The sequence below is a fragment of the Caretta caretta genome, chromosome 13 (assembly GCF_965140235.1).
Source record: "Caretta caretta isolate rCarCar2 chromosome 13, rCarCar1.hap1, whole genome shotgun sequence".
In the NCBI taxonomy this organism is placed as follows: domain Eukaryota; kingdom Metazoa; phylum Chordata; order Testudines; family Cheloniidae; genus Caretta; species Caretta caretta.
In genome coordinates this window covers 29,983,908-30,000,288 of record NC_134218.1, presented here as the reverse complement: position 1 = coordinate 30,000,288, position 16,381 = coordinate 29,983,908, and the positions used below count along the sequence as shown (strand labels likewise).

The 16,381-nt window shown below is 49.9% G+C and overlaps 1 protein-coding gene across 5 annotated transcripts in view; it reads left to right on the top strand.

The window, feature by feature from the left end:
* The window catches only part of ACSS2 (acyl-CoA synthetase short chain family member 2), a 101,117-nt gene that overhangs the window by 73,040 nt on the left and 11,696 nt on the right, over nucleotides 1-16,381 (top strand). For 4 of the 5 annotated variants that reach the window (XR_012664737.1, XM_048819964.2, XM_048819962.2 and 1 more), the window contains exons 5-12: nucleotides 38-110; nucleotides 1,859-1,934; nucleotides 3,042-3,156; nucleotides 5,701-5,739; nucleotides 11,851-11,988; nucleotides 12,377-12,547; nucleotides 14,149-14,282; nucleotides 15,682-15,814. Coding sequence is in view for 4 of the 5 variants with exons in the window: in XM_048819964.2 (XP_048675921.1) it covers nucleotides 38-110; nucleotides 1,859-1,934; nucleotides 3,042-3,156; nucleotides 5,701-5,739; nucleotides 11,851-11,988; nucleotides 12,377-12,547; nucleotides 14,149-14,282; nucleotides 15,682-15,814 (879 nt within the window). In the remaining variant the exon portion in view is untranslated. The remainder of the gene's footprint in view (nucleotides 1-37; nucleotides 111-1,858; nucleotides 1,935-3,041; nucleotides 3,157-5,700; nucleotides 5,740-11,850; nucleotides 11,989-12,376; nucleotides 12,548-14,148; nucleotides 14,283-15,681; nucleotides 15,815-16,381) is intronic. The other variant, XM_048819963.2, reaches the window with a different exon arrangement.

Sequence of the window (16,381 nt, the reverse complement as noted above, 5' to 3'; positions counted from 1 at the left end):
ATCCTTTGCTGCTGAGTTGAATGTGTTCTTTTGTCAGTTTGCAGGTTTCTCAGCAGACTCCCTTTGCGAACGGATTCTCGATTCCAATTGTTCTCTCCTCATTACGGCAGGTAAAATACTCCCCTCTGCCTTGCAGGTCCATAACCACAGCGTTAGCTATGGAAATACGTTATTTTTAAAACTAGATTAACTATTAATGCAGGGAAAATATATTCCTGCAAATGGGAAATTCTGTTCAGATGGGGTGGGGGAAGGAGTTGTTTCTGAATAGAATTGCCAGTTCCGGGCTACGTTCTGCTGGCAAATATGCTTTAGTAACGGTTTCCCCTTTCCTGATAAACAGCAGAGAATTAAAAGCAGCCTGTGCACTTTGCTCAGTGGCTTGTGTTGCTGCCAACTCTTCATAGCAAGTGTATTTTCAAAAACTAACTTTGTGTCACCTTTTCTCTTTGAAATAAATTGGATGCTCCTTGATGCAGTTTCCCAGATGCATCATTTATGTGGTGCCCTCCCACCCCTCCAGGAAACAGTAGCATTTAGAATAAATTCAGTAATGTGTTGCTACACATCTTAATTTGTAAAGCAAGATGTCAGTCTGTCATAAATATAAAGGGAAGGGTAACAAATATAAAGGGAAGGGTAACAACCTTCCTGTATACACTACTATAAAATCCCTCCTGGCCAGAGGCACAATATCCTTTTACCTGTAAAGGGTTAAGAAGCTCAGATTACCTGGCTGGCACCTGACCAGAAGGACCAATAAGGGGACAAGATACTTTCAAATCTAGGGGTGGGGGGAAAGGTTTTTGTCTGTCTGTGCTGTGTGCTTGCCAGAGAGAGATCAAGAAAGCAAGCAATACAACTCCATTAGAATTAGTAAGTAATAGCAAGGAAATGCGTTAGTTTACTTTTGTTTTGGCTTGTGATTTTCTCTGTGCTGAGAGGAAGGTGTATTCCTGGTTTTCTTCTAGTAACTTTAAAGTTTTGCCCAGAGGGGAATCCTCTGTGTTTTAAATCTGATTGCCCTGTGAGATTAACTTCCCTTCTAATTTTACAAAGGTGCTTCTTTTACCTTTTTTCTTTCTAATAAAGTTCTGTTTCTTTTAAGAGCCTGACTGATTTCTCTATTGTCCTAAGACCCAGGGGTTTGGGTCTGTGATCACTTTGTAACCAATTGGTTAGGATATTATTCTCAAGCTTCCCCAAGAAAAGGAGTGTAAGGGCTTGGGGGGATATTTTGGAGGAATAGGAACTCCAAGTGGTCCTTTCCCTGATTCTTTGTTAAATCACTTGGTGGTGGCAGCGTACCCTCCAAGGGCAAAGAGTTTGTGCCTTGGGGAAGTTTTACCCTAAGCTGGTAGAAATAAGCTTAGGAGGTCTTTCATGCGGGTCCCCACATCTGTATCCTAGAGTTCAGAGTGGGGCGGGAACTGGAGTGCAGTGAGATTTGCATATTCGTCCCCTGCCTTTTGTCCAACCATGTTCTCTGTAGCACTGGTTATATTATTAATTGACCAGAGAAATGGGAAAGGCCTATTAGATCGTGCAGTCTGCATTCTGACAATGTAGGATTGTTCCCTACAGAACATTTCCAGGTGTTTTGGTCAGTCTAAATGTGAACCTCTCCGAAGGAGGGGATTTCACCGCTTCCCTTAGAGGAGTCTTCTATAGTTCAGTTGATCTTGTCAGGTATCCTTTCCTGACACCTGCACCAATATCCTCTTCCCCATTTCGTTTAGTCTCTTCCAGTCATCCTCCCGGAACCATTCATTCCCCTCTTTAATACCAATGACCTTCAAGTGTTTGTAGGCTGTCCTGGCTAGTGAGCCAGTTTAATGATTCACTTACTGTTTTGTAGATGCCTTTTATAGAGGTGATAAGCTGATTAACCTGAAGCAGATCGCAGACGAGGCCCTGCAGAAATGTAAAGACAAGTAAGTTCCTGTTCTCCTGGGATGAGGGGATCTTGATCAGCGGAGACATCTTTTTGGTATAGGCCTAAGCCTACTAATACCCATTTGGAGAGTGATTAATCCACAGGGTCTGGAAATAAAGTGACCAGCACTTGGAGAGCCCTAACGTATGCCCAGATATCATAGAATATCAGGGTTGGAAGGGACCTCAGGAGGTCATCTAGTCCAACCTGCTGCTCAAAGCAGGACCAATCCCCAATTTTTGCCCCAGATCCCTAAATGGCCCCCTCAAGGATTGAACTCACAACCCTGGGTTTAGCAGGCCAATGCTCAAACCACTGAGCTATCCCTTCCCCCATACTTATACAACACTGAAAAGACACCTCTTTACATTCAGCTGCTCTTCTAAATGTTCATATTGTACCTTGTGCACCTTACGGGTGTGCAGGCCGTCTGGTCTCGTGTGTAACCTGTGCTCAGTAGCATAGATGGAAGCTGATCGCACCTGGTGCCCTCTGACTGTTTTCTTTTTTGTTTGTTTGTTTGGCAAAAAGCAAAACAAAAACAACAAAAATCCAGACAATTGACTGAAGTTTTTCCTTTCCAGTTGCCTGGGAAAGCTCCTTCCCTGAGCTGCTAGGAAATACAGTCCAGGGATCTGGCAATGACCCGGGGAAGGGAGATGAGTGGTGGTGGGAGACGTGATGGAGGTGCAGGTCTCACCAGCAGTGGAGTCATGGTGAATGCTGAGCCGTTTGCTGTAGTAGCCTTGCTGTTGGGTTAGGTTTCAGTTAGATGTTGAGGCTGGAAGCTCAGGTGCTCAGTTAAAGGGAGACACACGAGGTGAATCCAATATGACTCCGTGCCCTCCCTGCTCTGCCCGTTAGCTCCTTGAGACAGCAGCTGTGGGAGGAAGCCGGCCTGGGTAACAACACATGCTGTTACTGGTGGAATGATTGTTTTCAGCAGGAACTAATTGCATACAATCAGCATGTTGGCCTCAGAGAGCTGTGCAGCTCCCACATGCTCAGCCAGTGCAGTGAGAGCCTCGTTCTCTCTACAGCGGCCTGTATAACGGGTCTCTGGCTGTACGGGAGCAAGCTAATGACTCCCCCTTTCCCTTCGCAGAGACTCCCCTCTGAGAAACTGCATTGTAGTCAAGCACTTGGGAAGGGAGGAAGTGGTGTCAGATGGGATATGCAACAAGTCGCCACCTCTGAAGAGGCTGTGCCAGGATGTACAGGTGGGTTCCCGTGGGAAGCTAGGAGGAGGGATTCCCTCATTGCTCTGGGTGTGAGCCCAACAAATCGATCAGTACAACCACCAATGCAATACGTCTCTGGGCTTTTATGTGTTCAGACTCTTCCCTGCTGCGTGTTCCCTCCTCTTGGGATTTATGGTGCAATGTGATCTCTCAAGAACCACCACCCACCCACTAAAATGATTGAATGCCTCTTGGCACCCTGCTGTTTCCTTTAACCCCCCCCAAAAGGAATGGCTGGGGTACCCATGTTGGTGCAAGTTTCCATGAGCTGAGCAGCCCAGGAGCTAGAAGGAGATGTGTTCCTCTCTGGCAGAGGAATTTTCCTTCTGAACGAAAATAGCCATCTCCCCTCCCAGGCACAATGAGAAGTCTCCTAGAAAGTGCCTATAACCCTGACAGCTGAGTCCAATTCCCAGCCTCGCCTCTATCTCCCTGCCAACAGCATGGGGAGAGGGGGCTGTATCAGCTGAGCAGTGGCTTGAGCTGTGGGTAAATGGGAGCTTTCACTGAGTGGCCTGGGGGCAAACCAAATGCACAGTATTGTAGTAGCTGACTAGAAAGGTCACACAGCTGCAGTTGCTGGGCACGTGACATTTGCTTCTTCAGGCAAGGCACAGGGTCTTGTTTTATCAGTAAATGTCCAGCTATCTCAGAGGCAACCAGAATACAAGGCAGGGCTTTCTCCCATCTGAGAGAAACCAGCTGCCTATAAAATTATTTTAGGGACCCTAGGGCAAGTGTCCTCTCCCCTTGCAGAGGGAGCTGAAAGCAGTGCAGCTTGGCAGGGTGGAATTCTCTATGTGATTAGCAACTTCATTGCATTCTAGAAGATAGCTTGTCTCTCTAGGGGAAGGATCGGGCATGGGAAGTGTAGGTACCACCTTTGGACAGGTCCCTGGGCATCGCCCTGCACAGCCCGACACTTATGCCCTATGAGATTTCAGACTGTTTTTAGCATGTTTCCTGAGTGCAGTCTTGTCTGTTTCCTCTGTGGTGGCGGGAGAGCTCTGTGAAGTGTGGCCTTGCTGGGCCTGAGAGCTTGCTGTGATTCTCCAGCACAGTTGAAGGTGGGCTAAGGAGCTTGGGGCCGGATGCCTGGAGAACACTTCAGGCAGGGGTGGAAGCCAGAGCAGTGCAGGAGACTGAAAAAGGAGGGAGATGCTCTGACCATAGTGTCCAAGTATTTGAAGGGGCGTGCAGTCATGCTGTGCACATGCACACTTCAAGAGACATGCTGCCCATCTCTGCCTCCTCTCGCTGGAAGGAGACCACAGCCCACTTGTGGAGATGGAATCCCTCCTTGCCAGTTCCCCAAGATTGCAAAAGCTCCTGTTAGTGCCTAGAGGCTGTTCCTTCTGCCCTGTTTGCTAGGTGCTTTCACAGATCAGTGCCTGTACTGTCCGTCACATCTATGGTAGAGAATCCAGCGGTCCCAAGCGTGACCCGACTGGGTAGGAGACTGAGTGTTGGGAGAGCTGCTATTCCGACATGTCGTCATGGTAACTGACCATTGTAGAAATAGTGGGAATACATTGCAGGTTTGACGCTTGCTCGCTCAAGTGTGGAAAGCAATCTCTCATGCTCCAGGGGGAGGGCTTAGTGAATGCTCCTTGGGGATGTTTTCAAGGTAATGGTCCATATGCACCTTTCAAAAAATGTGTGCACAGCAAATGAGGTATTTGCATGCATGGATGTGCAGGCTCCAGTTTGGATAGGCATGCTGGTGATCTGTGATGGTAGCACTGTTTTGTAGGGGGCAGCATGTCCCCCTCTTGTTCCTGACAATCTGGCCCTTTATGTTGGTCTTCACTGCGACTCTGGCCTGTTAGCCATGCTGGGTAGTTCTAAATACAGGGAAAATAGTGGGCACACTTCATTTTAAAGGAATAGATTGACTGCAGCCTAGGGTTCTGCTTCCGTTCACCTGATCTATAGGCTGTAGTCTGTCCTTTCTCTCGCCGTGGTGGCGCCTGCCTTTACACTGGGTACATATTGTCTGGGCCCTGCTTGTCAGGGTGTGCCTGTAACCTAGGGCTGAGTAACTGTTTGTCAATCCTAAAAGCGTGATGGACGCTGTGGGGTGCTGTTCATTACTCAACACCTCCTCCTGGTAAATCCATTTAAGCGCTCTCTGAAATGCTGATATTTAGTCCTGGGTCCATACCTGTCCCTTCCACCTGCACTTGCTGCTCCTGCACTGAACACACTATGTGAGGGTTAAATAGCTGTGTAACTGGTCTGTGATTTTACTCCCAACGGGCTGGGTGCACACTCGGAGGTGGTGGCCTGGACAGTGCTTAGCAGAAGAAGCGAATCTCTAGGGAGTGAAACTGAAGTGGAAACGAAGGGCAGGCATTCATTCAGAGAGTCCCTCCTGGCTGAGTGTCCGCCACCCTGAACATAGGAACGTGTTGCCTGCTGACGCTAGCCCGGAAAACTCCCTGCGTGCACAGAAGTGGACAAAGGCCCAATGTGGATCCTCCACTTCTCAACTCACACGCCCTCTTTGTGGATTTTTAACAGGAAAAAGAGACTGAGAGCTCAAAGAGATTCCATCCCAAGGTATTTACATCTAGCAGCAGCTTCCTCCTCTCAGCGCCTGTGTCCTTTGCTTCCCTCTGAGTGCTCCATGTCTCTAACAGCTCTCTCTCTCTCTCTGTCTGCACAGCCACGTGTATCTTCCTAATCGGGTTACCAGCAGTTGCATGTTAGTGGTAGACTCACTGACCCCCTTGGCCGTAGTTACCCCGGGTCTGCAGACCACTCCCCTGGGATGGGGTGGGGATGCTAACCTTGTTGTGTTAACGTTTTAGAAATCTTCTGTAGTTGCATGAATGTGCAGAGGCGTAAATGGAGAAACAAATATCAGAGACTCTCGTAATGTGGGTCAGGGTTTGTTTGATGGTAATATCCCTGCCTGTTTCTTTCCCCTTCGTAAATGGCTAGTGCAGAAGCCCTAGTTATATTTTGATGGTGTGGAGTGGTGTGGAGAGAGCAGCACAATACACAACATGCTCACGGCAGATATACACACCTTGTGTCCAGTATTTGGATGACATTTAATCTGTTTACCTTTAAAAACAGTTCTTAAAATTAGCCTCCTTTAGTGAAGTTGGCACTAATTGAAGTTAACTTTCCAATTGCTGTTCTGTGGAAGGAGAGCTCTGCTATTAATCCTCACTAAACCCCTTACTGATGTTCCTTTTCAAATGTCATGTTTTTTCTAACCGCACAGACATGGACACGGGTAAGTGAAAGGGGTTTTTGTGCAGCAGAGAGCCTGCAGCTTTAATGCCTAACTTCCGTGAAAAAGGAGCTCGCGTGTAGGGCTCCGTCTGGATGAAGGGGGCTCTTCAGAAAGCGTTCTGCATTGTAAAGGAGGTGGCTAGGCAGTGCAGCTGTCCATGGCACAGTGTGGTGCGTGAGACCATGTTAAGCAGTAGGCTCATCTGAACAAGCAGGAGCTCACCCAGCCCTCGCACCAGCTCCTTGGAATACAGTCTCTTATCAGTTTGGTGATAAGGTGTTTGCCTTGTGTTACCACCCATATTAACATAGCAGGGGAATGGGCCTATCTTGCTGTTCACCACTTCTCTCATGTACTGGCTGTCCCCTATCAGCATGCTGACATGGGTAAAGGGAGGCTGGGCAGGAAGGGGCACAGGGTGGCTCCAGGAAAAACTGCAGCAGGATATCCTGTTCCTGCTGGCAAGGTGCTGCTACTCTGGGCGTGGACACTGCACACCTACTGTTTCCATTAACAGGTTTGCCCAGATCTTAGGCTGGGATGCTTGAGGGAGCCTGAGGGAATTAGGTGCTCAGGTCAATGGGAGTTTGGTGCTGACCTCCCTTAGGCCCTTATGAAAATCCCACCTTTTTGTTTTGAAGATCATCGCTGTCACCCTGTGTTCTCTGGTATCTCACTAATTCCTGCCATAGCCTTGGGAATGAGCAGACGGCCTGTCCCAAGCGGCGGGACAGAAGCCAAGAGAATTATATTAGCTAATTTCTAGAGCTCATACGAGCAGAGGCTGCTCTCAACTTAGTCCGAAGAACAAACAGGAGTTGGCTCAACTATAATTACTACTTGACCCATAAGTAATAGTGAGCACAATATAATTGAATGCAACATCCTCAGGGGAAGAACTCTACCGAAAACTAGCATGGTGACATCAACTATAGAGAAGGGGTATTGAAAAATAGAGGAAGTAGCTAAAAAAGGCTCTGAAGTCAAAAAGGAGGAAATGTTCAGAAATCTCTCTACTCTACTTTGCAGGATGGTTAAGTAAACCGCCATAACGGAGTCACCCAGGACTTGTGTCGCCCTGTGGGAGCAGACTGGCCAAGATAGCACAGTGTGGGTAACTGGCAAGATAAAGTCAGATTTGCCAATAGAAAGGAGTATGAGCCATGTCATGTAAGAGGGAAGCTACGAGGGCTCTGGAGGAACAGATAGCCAAAGGGATATACACACAAACAAGAAGGAATTCTCTAGGTATATTGCAGAAGCAGGAAGCTTGGGGTGAGCTGGTGGGTCTGCTGAACTACTAGGGAGTAAAAGCAGCAATTCGGAGAAGCTAAATGACTATTTGCACGGATATCGTTACTTGAGTGTCACTGCAGTGGGTGCTGGGGAGAGAGCTACTCCAGACATACTCCTTAGGTTAACAGACAGGAGCCACTGTCAGACTGAGGGGTCAGAGGTGTTGAAGTACGTTAGTTACTAAATTGCAAGAAGTCACCAGGCCTGGATGATACATCCAGGAGTTCTGAAGGAACTCACAATGTGGCTTACCCACTAGCAGTAATACCAGTCACTTATTAAAATCAGCTCATCTTCTCAAGAGTAGCCAACATACCTTGCTTTCAGAAAGGCACTGTGGGTGACTCAGGAAATCAGGCGCTGAACATTGCTTCTAAGCAATCACTAAAGTTAGTTATAACAATGCCTAGATTAACATAATAGGGACAAACAAATTCATGCATCTAATCTACTAGAACATAAGAACAGCCAGACTGGGTCAGACCAATAGTCCATCTAGCCCAGTATCCTGTCTTCTGCCAGTGGCTGGGGCCAGGTGCTTCAGAGGGAACGAAGAGAACAGGGCAATCATCAAGTGATCCATTCTTTGTCGTCCAGTCCCAGCTTCTGGCAGTTAGATGCTTAAGGTTACCTAGAGCATGAGGTTGCATCCCTGACCATCTTGGCCAATATCCTCCGTGAACTTATCTAGTTCTTTTTTACCACAATTGTAATTTTGGCCTTCACAACATCCCCTGGCAACTAGTTCCACAGGTTGACTGTGTCTTGTGTGAAGAAATACTTCCTTTAGTTTGTTTTGTTTTTAAACCTGATGCCTATTAATTTAATCAGATGACCCCTGGTTCTTGTGTTATGTGAAGGGGGTAAATAAAATTTCTTTATTCACTTTCTCCATCTGATTTGTGATTCTGAACATGTCAGCAAAATGGTAGGTAAAGGAGAACCCACTGATACTTATTTGGGCTTTCAAAATGCCTTTGATAAGTCTTCCACAAGAGGGCTATTAAGGAAACCAAATAGTCATGGGCTGAGAGGCAAAGCACTGTCATGTATCAGAAACAGGCTGACACAGGAAACAGAGTAGGAATAAATGTGGTGTTTTCAATATTGATAGAAGTTCATAGTGGGTTGCCATGAAGTTCCGTTCTACAAGGGAAAGTAAAATGGCAAAACTTTCAGATTGTAGTCTTCACTAATGTAAATAACTGTGTGTGAAGAACTTCCAAGGGACCTCTGATAACAAAGCCAGGAGTGTGGGCAGAGTACGTGATAACATATTAATGCCACTGAGGATGAGTACAAGATACTGTGGGTTAAAATAATTTGAGTTTCTCCAACACATTGATGGATTCCAAGCTAACTAATCATTCAAGAGAAAGACAGAAGCATTTCTGTGTACAGCTCAGTGAAATTATCTGCTCAAAGGGGAGCAAAATCATAGGTCTTGGAAAGAACATTGTATGTCATTTAAATTGATCTGCCCTCACCCAGAATGCTATTTTTGCTTCTGATCAGCCTGTCTCAAAAAGGATATAGCAGAAGGGATGTGGGGGAGAGGGATGCAGAGATGGGTGAGGAAAATTTAGTAATATACTGCCATATAAAGAGAGTGTGAAAGATTAGGACTGTTTAGAGAGGAAATGTGTAAGAAGGGATGTGATAGAGACAACATAGAGAAGGGAGATTGGGCAACGGGATCTCCCATTCTCATAATAGAGGAACAAGGAATCATTCAAGGAATTTTATAGGCAACAAGTTTAGCACTGGAAAAAAAGGAATAGTCTTACTTCGTTCATAATTATGTGTGGAACTCTCTGCCACAGGCTACCATGGAAGACACAGACATAGCTGAATCCCAATAAAGGATTATGCAGTATAGTTGTAGCTGTGTCAGTCCCAGGATATTAGAGACACAAGCTGGATAAGGGAATATCTGGTATTGGTCCAATAAAAGATACTACCTTGCCCACCTGGTCTCTCTAACAAAGGATTCCTATACGGTGGGTAATGAGGGTCTCCTCAGTTACATTAGACAAGACCAAACCATAATGGATATAATCCCTCTTGCTTCAGGCAAGTTAGACCTTAACTCCATTGTAGGAATTGCTACAAAACCCTATGTTCCTACAATGCTGAATCCACTTCCTCCTCCCATCAGACAACAGCCCAGCCTTCTTCTCTGCTGTCCCTTGAAGAAGTTCTATCCCTGCCTCTGGGGAATTGCTGCTGCTGGGAACAGCTGAGAGTAGCCTGCTAGGGCAGGAAGTACTCCGAGCAGAGCCGGGGAGTTTGAGCTGTACCTGACTGGAGAGAAAACGCTTGTGTTTTGTTTTGAACTTTGTTAGTAAATCAAACCCTAAGGAGGGCTGTTGTGATTGGACCGGAGAGCCCTGCGTGGAGTTTATTTGGGGATCGAAGAAAGGAAACTTGTGCAGGGCTGCACTGAGGGCACTAGGGGGCAATCTCACAGCTACAGTTTTGCTTTCATCCCAAGGCAGAATGGGAAACCCTTTGCAGGATGGGCCAAGGGTTTCCCTCCCTCCCTCCCAGCTGTAGTCAGGAGACCAGAGCCGAGTGTGCAAGGTGAAATGGCTGCTGAGGGAGACCCCGGTGCAGCTCGGAGGCCCCATGTCCCAGCAGAGGGAGATAAGTTGTGCATGTGGCAGCTGTCCCTGGAATACTGCTTTCATTTGTGAGCAGCATGTTCCCAGACCTGTACTGACAAACTGGAGGGGGCTCAGAGCCCAGCCACAGACGCGATGGAGGAGCTGGAGGGATTGACTCCTCAGGAATGGTGGAAAGATAAACTGTGTATAGCTAAACTAAAAAGAAAAGGAGTACTTGTGGCACCTTAGAGACTAACCAATTTATTTGAGCATAAGCTTTCGTGAGCTACAGCTCACTTCACCGGATGCATACTGTGGAAAGTGTAGAAGATCTTTTTATATACACACAAAGCATGAAAAAATACCTCCTCCCACCCCACTGTTTTTTCATGCTTTGTGTGTATATAAAAAGATCTTCTACACTTTCCACAGCATGCATCCAGTGAAGTGAGCTGTAGCTCACGAAAGCTCATGCTCAGATAAATTGGTTAGTCTCTAAGGTGCCACAAGTCCTCCTGTTCTTTTTGCGAATACAGACAACACGGCTGCTACTCTGAAACCTACAGCTAACCTAAGTGATGGTGGTGAGTGGAACATAAGTTTCCATAAGGGCTGCAAGCCCCATCACTTGGGACACCTTAAAACTAGACTGAACAAAGTGCCAAAGAATGTTGTGTTGAGAACAGCCTGGCGGGGCTCTTGGGAGGTGGGCGAGTCTTTGCCGGGCCAGATTCTATGGCTTGATGGGCAGTGGAAGCACAAAGGGGTGTTGTGCTTGGCTTTCTAGCTGGCTATTAACCCTGCCCCTTCTCCTGTGTACTGGCCAGCACCCCACCCTGTCCAAGCTCCATGCAAGGCAGTGCAATGCTGCCTCTCCAGTAAGGTAGGAGAGCACGTCAGGTTTGTCCATGCGTAGCTCGGAAGGGATGGTGTTCCTTAGAGGGGAGATATTCAGTTACATGAACAATAGCTGACTGAGGTTAATGGCCACTAGCTCTCCCAGTTTGGTACTGATGGCCAGGAAAGGCCTTGAGCCACGTTGCTGCTGTCTCCCTCTTGAGTCCTGTGTCCTCCACAGCAGACTGGACCCAAATGCTGCAGCACGGCCCCTGGTTCTTTGACCAGTTGAGCATCTGTGCAGCGTCTAATAAAGTAAAACCTGGAGGCTTGACGAATACCCATTGGCACAGCGTCCCTTGGGCTAGGTATTTGGATACTAACTGCACTGCCAAGTTCTTTTGGGGGTTGGGGGTTAGTCTGGAGTTTCAGGTTGTTTGCAGACTGCACCTGTTACGCTCGGGTCGCTTTGTAAAGGTTTTCTTGGTAGTCCTGCAGGTGGGAAACATCCCTTGTTTTAATGGAGGCTGTGGTTCTGAAGCCTGGTTTTGCAGCAGGCGTGTGTTCAGAGGCATGGAACATGCAGCACTGTGTTCCAAGCTGATTAGCCTTCTGCCACAGTGTGCTCCGCTTGCCCACTCTAGCTGACTTTGGAGATCATCCCCTCTGTCTTTCACTTTTCTTCAGACTCCATGGAATTCCCATGTCGACCTTTGGTGGCATGAGCTTATGAAGAATGCCAGCAAGGAGTGTGAGCCTGAGTGGTGTGATGCTGAAGATGAGCTGTTCATTCTTTACACCAGTGGATCAACTGGGAAACCCAAGGTATTTTTCACAATAGCTAACTCATATTGCTTACCTGGCCAGAAATGATGTCTGTAACAATAACTAGTCCATAGGTCTCAGAGATACCAGTAATAGGGGCGTGTCTCTAATATCCTGGGGCAAGATAGAGATGAACCATGCTCATACTTCAGTTATGGGAGCACGCTATGAAGTGCTTAGTTTACAGTTCTGTTTTTTCTGCTGCACTTTGCAAGAGCTCTGAGCTGGAGAGGTGGTAGCTTTGGGCTGGGGCTGTGCTTTTCCAGGTCAGGCACTGAAGACCTGCTCCTGGTACTTGCCAGTCTGGTGCTGGTCAGCTTGGGAGGGCTGGGCTGGGGGTGGCTTTGCTTTTGAAGCATCCCCTGCTGATCATGTGTTCTTGTTGCAGGGCGTTGTGCATACGGTGGGTGGATATATGATTTTTACTGCTGCTACCTTTAAGTATGTGTTTGATCATCATCCTGAGGACATTTACTGGTGCACGGCTGACATCGGCTGGATAACTGGCCACTCCTACCTCACTTATGGACCTCTGGCAAATGGGGCAACCAGTGTATTGGTAAGTTCTGTGAGGGCTGGGAGCCTCTCCTGGAAGGTAGAGACCAGCCTGGGCTGAACAGCCTCCCTTGGTATCTGTCTGTTTCTGTAATGAGCACAAGCCCCTGCCCTCATGACACGCTCTTCTCTCTACCTCATTTGAAAAGCGCCCTGGGAGTCAGCGCACACGCTGTGCGGTAACCAGCGCCTTGGAGGCCGCACTAGCAGAGTGCTGCCCTGTGAGGAGGGCAAGGCACCCAGCAGGCGGGCCTCACAGAGTGGCGCTGGAGGGCTAAGCAGAGGAGGCCAGTGCCGGTTGCTCTCGCTGCTTTGTGATAAGGCAGGAAGGGCTTGGTTTGTGAGATTCTTGAGTAATAAAACAAGTGGTTTTTGTTTGTCCTTAGAAACTAGGGCCTTGTCTGCCCTGGGGGATGCTGCGGGGATGGGAGAGCGAATGAATCAGGGTGTTGGGACAGTGTGAAAGCAGAGCTGCTGTTGTGAGGGGTTTTGTCTTGCTGCTGTGATGCTTTGCTAGCACATTTATCTCCAGGGCCTGAAGGATGCTTGGGAGAGAGGCTGGCAGCCCCCCAGCCCCCCCAGCAAAACCAGGACAGGGATTTGTCAGTCCCCAGACTCCTCTGGGGGAAAAGGAAGAGGAAGAACTTTTTTTCTTCCTCTCTGTTGAGATCCCGCGCAGTGTGGCAGGGTCTGCAGGCTGTGTGTTACGCCCTCTGGGCCCAGTGTTATTCTGGAACATGGAAGTGTGCTGCGGCCCTTGTTCCCATAGCCTGCATTAGCTGCATTCAGTGGCATGGTGGGGCTGGCTGCCTTTCCCTGTCCCATCAGCCTGAGCCCCCAGCACATCAGCCTGTCTGGGGGGTGAGCTGCAGGACCCACATCCAGGAGGCACTGTGCTGTGGCTGTCGTGAAAGGGGCCACATCAGCAGTCCTGGCTGGAGCCAGTCTGCACATGGCCTTCTCCCCCACTTGCCTGGGAGATGTGTCCCTACTTGGCGCTGATAAGCCATGGAGCCCAGAGGCAGCAGGGGGTGGAGCAGAGGGTGCTGTGCCTGCTGGGAAGGAAGCCCTGCCAGCCCTCGTGGGCGTGTAGGGGGAGCTCTCTCTGGAGTGGGGAAAGGTGGGGCGGGGGTTGGGACTGGGAGGAGCAGGGGAGGCATGGAGAGCGTTTTCTCTGCTCCTCCAGTCTCCCTTAATCCCCACCTAAGGCCGTACGCCAGCGGTCTCTGGGCCCTCGCCTCTGCAGAGCTGCTGAGCCATGGGAGCTGTCAGAGCACTGGCTGGTGGGGGGTAGCTTAGATCCCTGCCTCTGACCTGCTCTTGTTGCTTCATGCCCCCAAGCGCGGCTGTGCTCAGCACCGTACGGAGCATGGAGGAGACCTGGTCCCTGCCTCACCCGGTGGCACAGAGGCTCTGCTCTGTTCTTGCAGCCATCGGCCTAAAGCCTGGTCTGCCTGGAGCGAGGTGGGCTCCCAGCATCCCCTGGCCCCCCGCTGTGCTCAGTCTCGCTGCCTGGGCTCCAAGGCAGGGTGCCAGGTTCTCCCCTGGGCCCGTCACAAGAAGGGCTGGGTAGTGGCTGTGCTGACCGTGCTGTCTCGCGCTCAGTTTGAAGGTCTGCCCATCTATCCAGATGTCAGCCGCATGTGGAGCATCATTGACAAGTACCAGGTGACCAAGTTTTACACTGCGCCCACAGCCATCCGACTGCTCATGAAGTACGGCAGTGAGCCCGTCAAAAAGTAAGCACAGCTCCACAGCGGGGGAGGGACCCCGATAGCTCTGTGGGCACAAGGCAGTAGGACCCGGGAGTACAGGACTGGCTTGGAACTAGTTGCCTGAGAGCGCCCGCCTGTCCCTGAGCAGATGGGCTGTGGATCACCAACAGCAGCTGTCTGGAGCATTTTCTTTAGACGAAGGTTTCTAACCATCGGAGGAGTGACATTCTGAAACAGCCTGCCAAGGGGAGCAGTGGGGGCAAACACCTAACTTGCTTCAAGACTGAGCTTGATAAGTATACAGAGGGGATGGTCTGATGAGACTGCCTGTGCTGGCATGTAGCCAAACTGCGACTGCGAGCAGCAAATGGGATGGGACACTAGATGGGGAGGACTCTGAGTTACTACAGATAATTCTTTCCCAGGTGTCTGGCTGCTGGGTCTGGCCCAAGTGCTCAGGGTCTATCTGATCACCATATTTGGGGTTGGGAAGGAATTTCCCCCAGGTCAGATTGGCAGAGACCCTGGTGGTTTTTCACCTTCCTCTGCAGCATGGGGCCTGGGTCACTTGTAGGTTTAAACTAGTGTAAATGGGGGATTCTCTGTAACTTGAAGTCTTTAAACCGTGATCTGGCGACTGGAGTAACTCAGCCAGAGGTTAGGGGTCTGTTACTGGGGTGGGTGGGTGAGGTTCTGTGGCCTGCAATGTGCAGGAGGTCGGACTAGATCATGTCTGGCTGTAAAGTCTGAGTCAGTGAGTCTATGCTGTGTCTGGCCTGCACAAATGGGGGAACTTTCCTGTTACGGTGCTTGTAAGTGGGCACCAGGAATCTGCAGGTTGTGTTTCTGAGCCCTGGGCAGTGGGTTATGGCGAGCTGGCTTTATCCCATGTCACTTCTCAGCGCTGCCCCTAGGTTGGTCTTAGGCAGAGTCTGAAACACCCACCTCTTGTTATGATGTCCGAGTTCTGGGCTATTGCCGGGCTACGTGGCAGAAAAAGTCCCATCAGCCTTGAAGTGGGACTGCAGGGGAGTGTGCTGGGCACAGAGAGCTCCTGCATTGCCAGCCTGCTGTTTCCAGACACTGTGGAGGGACTGAGAAAGGGTGATGGGAACAGAAGTTGCCCTGAGCTCACAGAATTTACTGTGACTCTGGTCCTTGCTGTCTGAGCTGCTCTGACTGTGTAGGTCAGACCAAGGGGCTGGCTCTGCTGCTGCTTCGTGTACTTCCCCTCTCTGCACACGCTGGGTCCTAGAGGAGCTTCTTGAAAACCCAAACTGGATGATCCGCGAGATCCCATGTGCCGAAGTGGGCTGTCTGGGTTGGGCAAGCTCACAGACAGGGCTACGAGCCAGTCTCCCTGTGGCCTGGTCCAGGCTGAGAGCACGTGCGCATGTGTGAAACCCACCGCTTCTCACTGCAGGTACAGCAGGAAATCCTTGAAAGTGCTGGGGACGGTTGGGGAGCCCATCAATCCCGAAGCCTGGCTGTGGTACTATCAGGTGGTTGGAGAAGAGAGGTGTCCCATCGTGGATACCTTCTGGCAGACAGAGACTGTGAGTTCCTCCCTGCCAGCTCTCCTCAGACCCTCCTACCCCCCTTGGGAGGGAGCAGGGAGCCCTGGGAGTGCTGAAACCTCTAAGGGTGCCGGGCGCTGCCCTGCTTCGGTCCCTTCGAGGTGCCAGGCTGCTCTGCAGGCTTGCTGCAGGGTAGTGTCAGGACAGTGGGGTCTAACCTTCCCGGGAGCTCAGGGTGCGGGGGCACGGCCAGATGTGCTCCCATGGAGGCTAGGGGTGAGTGGGGAGCTTGTTCCTGTTACCTCCCCTGCCGGGTGCATCTCTGATTACAGAGCAGTATGGGGCCTGCCTCTCAGACGGGCACCGCTAGGGGCTGGCTGGGGTAGGAGACCAGGCTCTCTGGCCTCCTATTCCTATAGTGTCCAGCTGGCCGCTGTCACTGCTCTCCAGGCTTCCCACCTGCCTCTCCTCAGCCCATACGCCACTGTGCCCCCACACTCCTCCCTCTGTTTCTTGTCTCCTGCCAAGCTGCCCCAATGTATTACTCCCTGCCACGCATCCTGCCTCTGCACCAGTCCTGCCTCCCGCCGTGCCCAGAACTGCTGC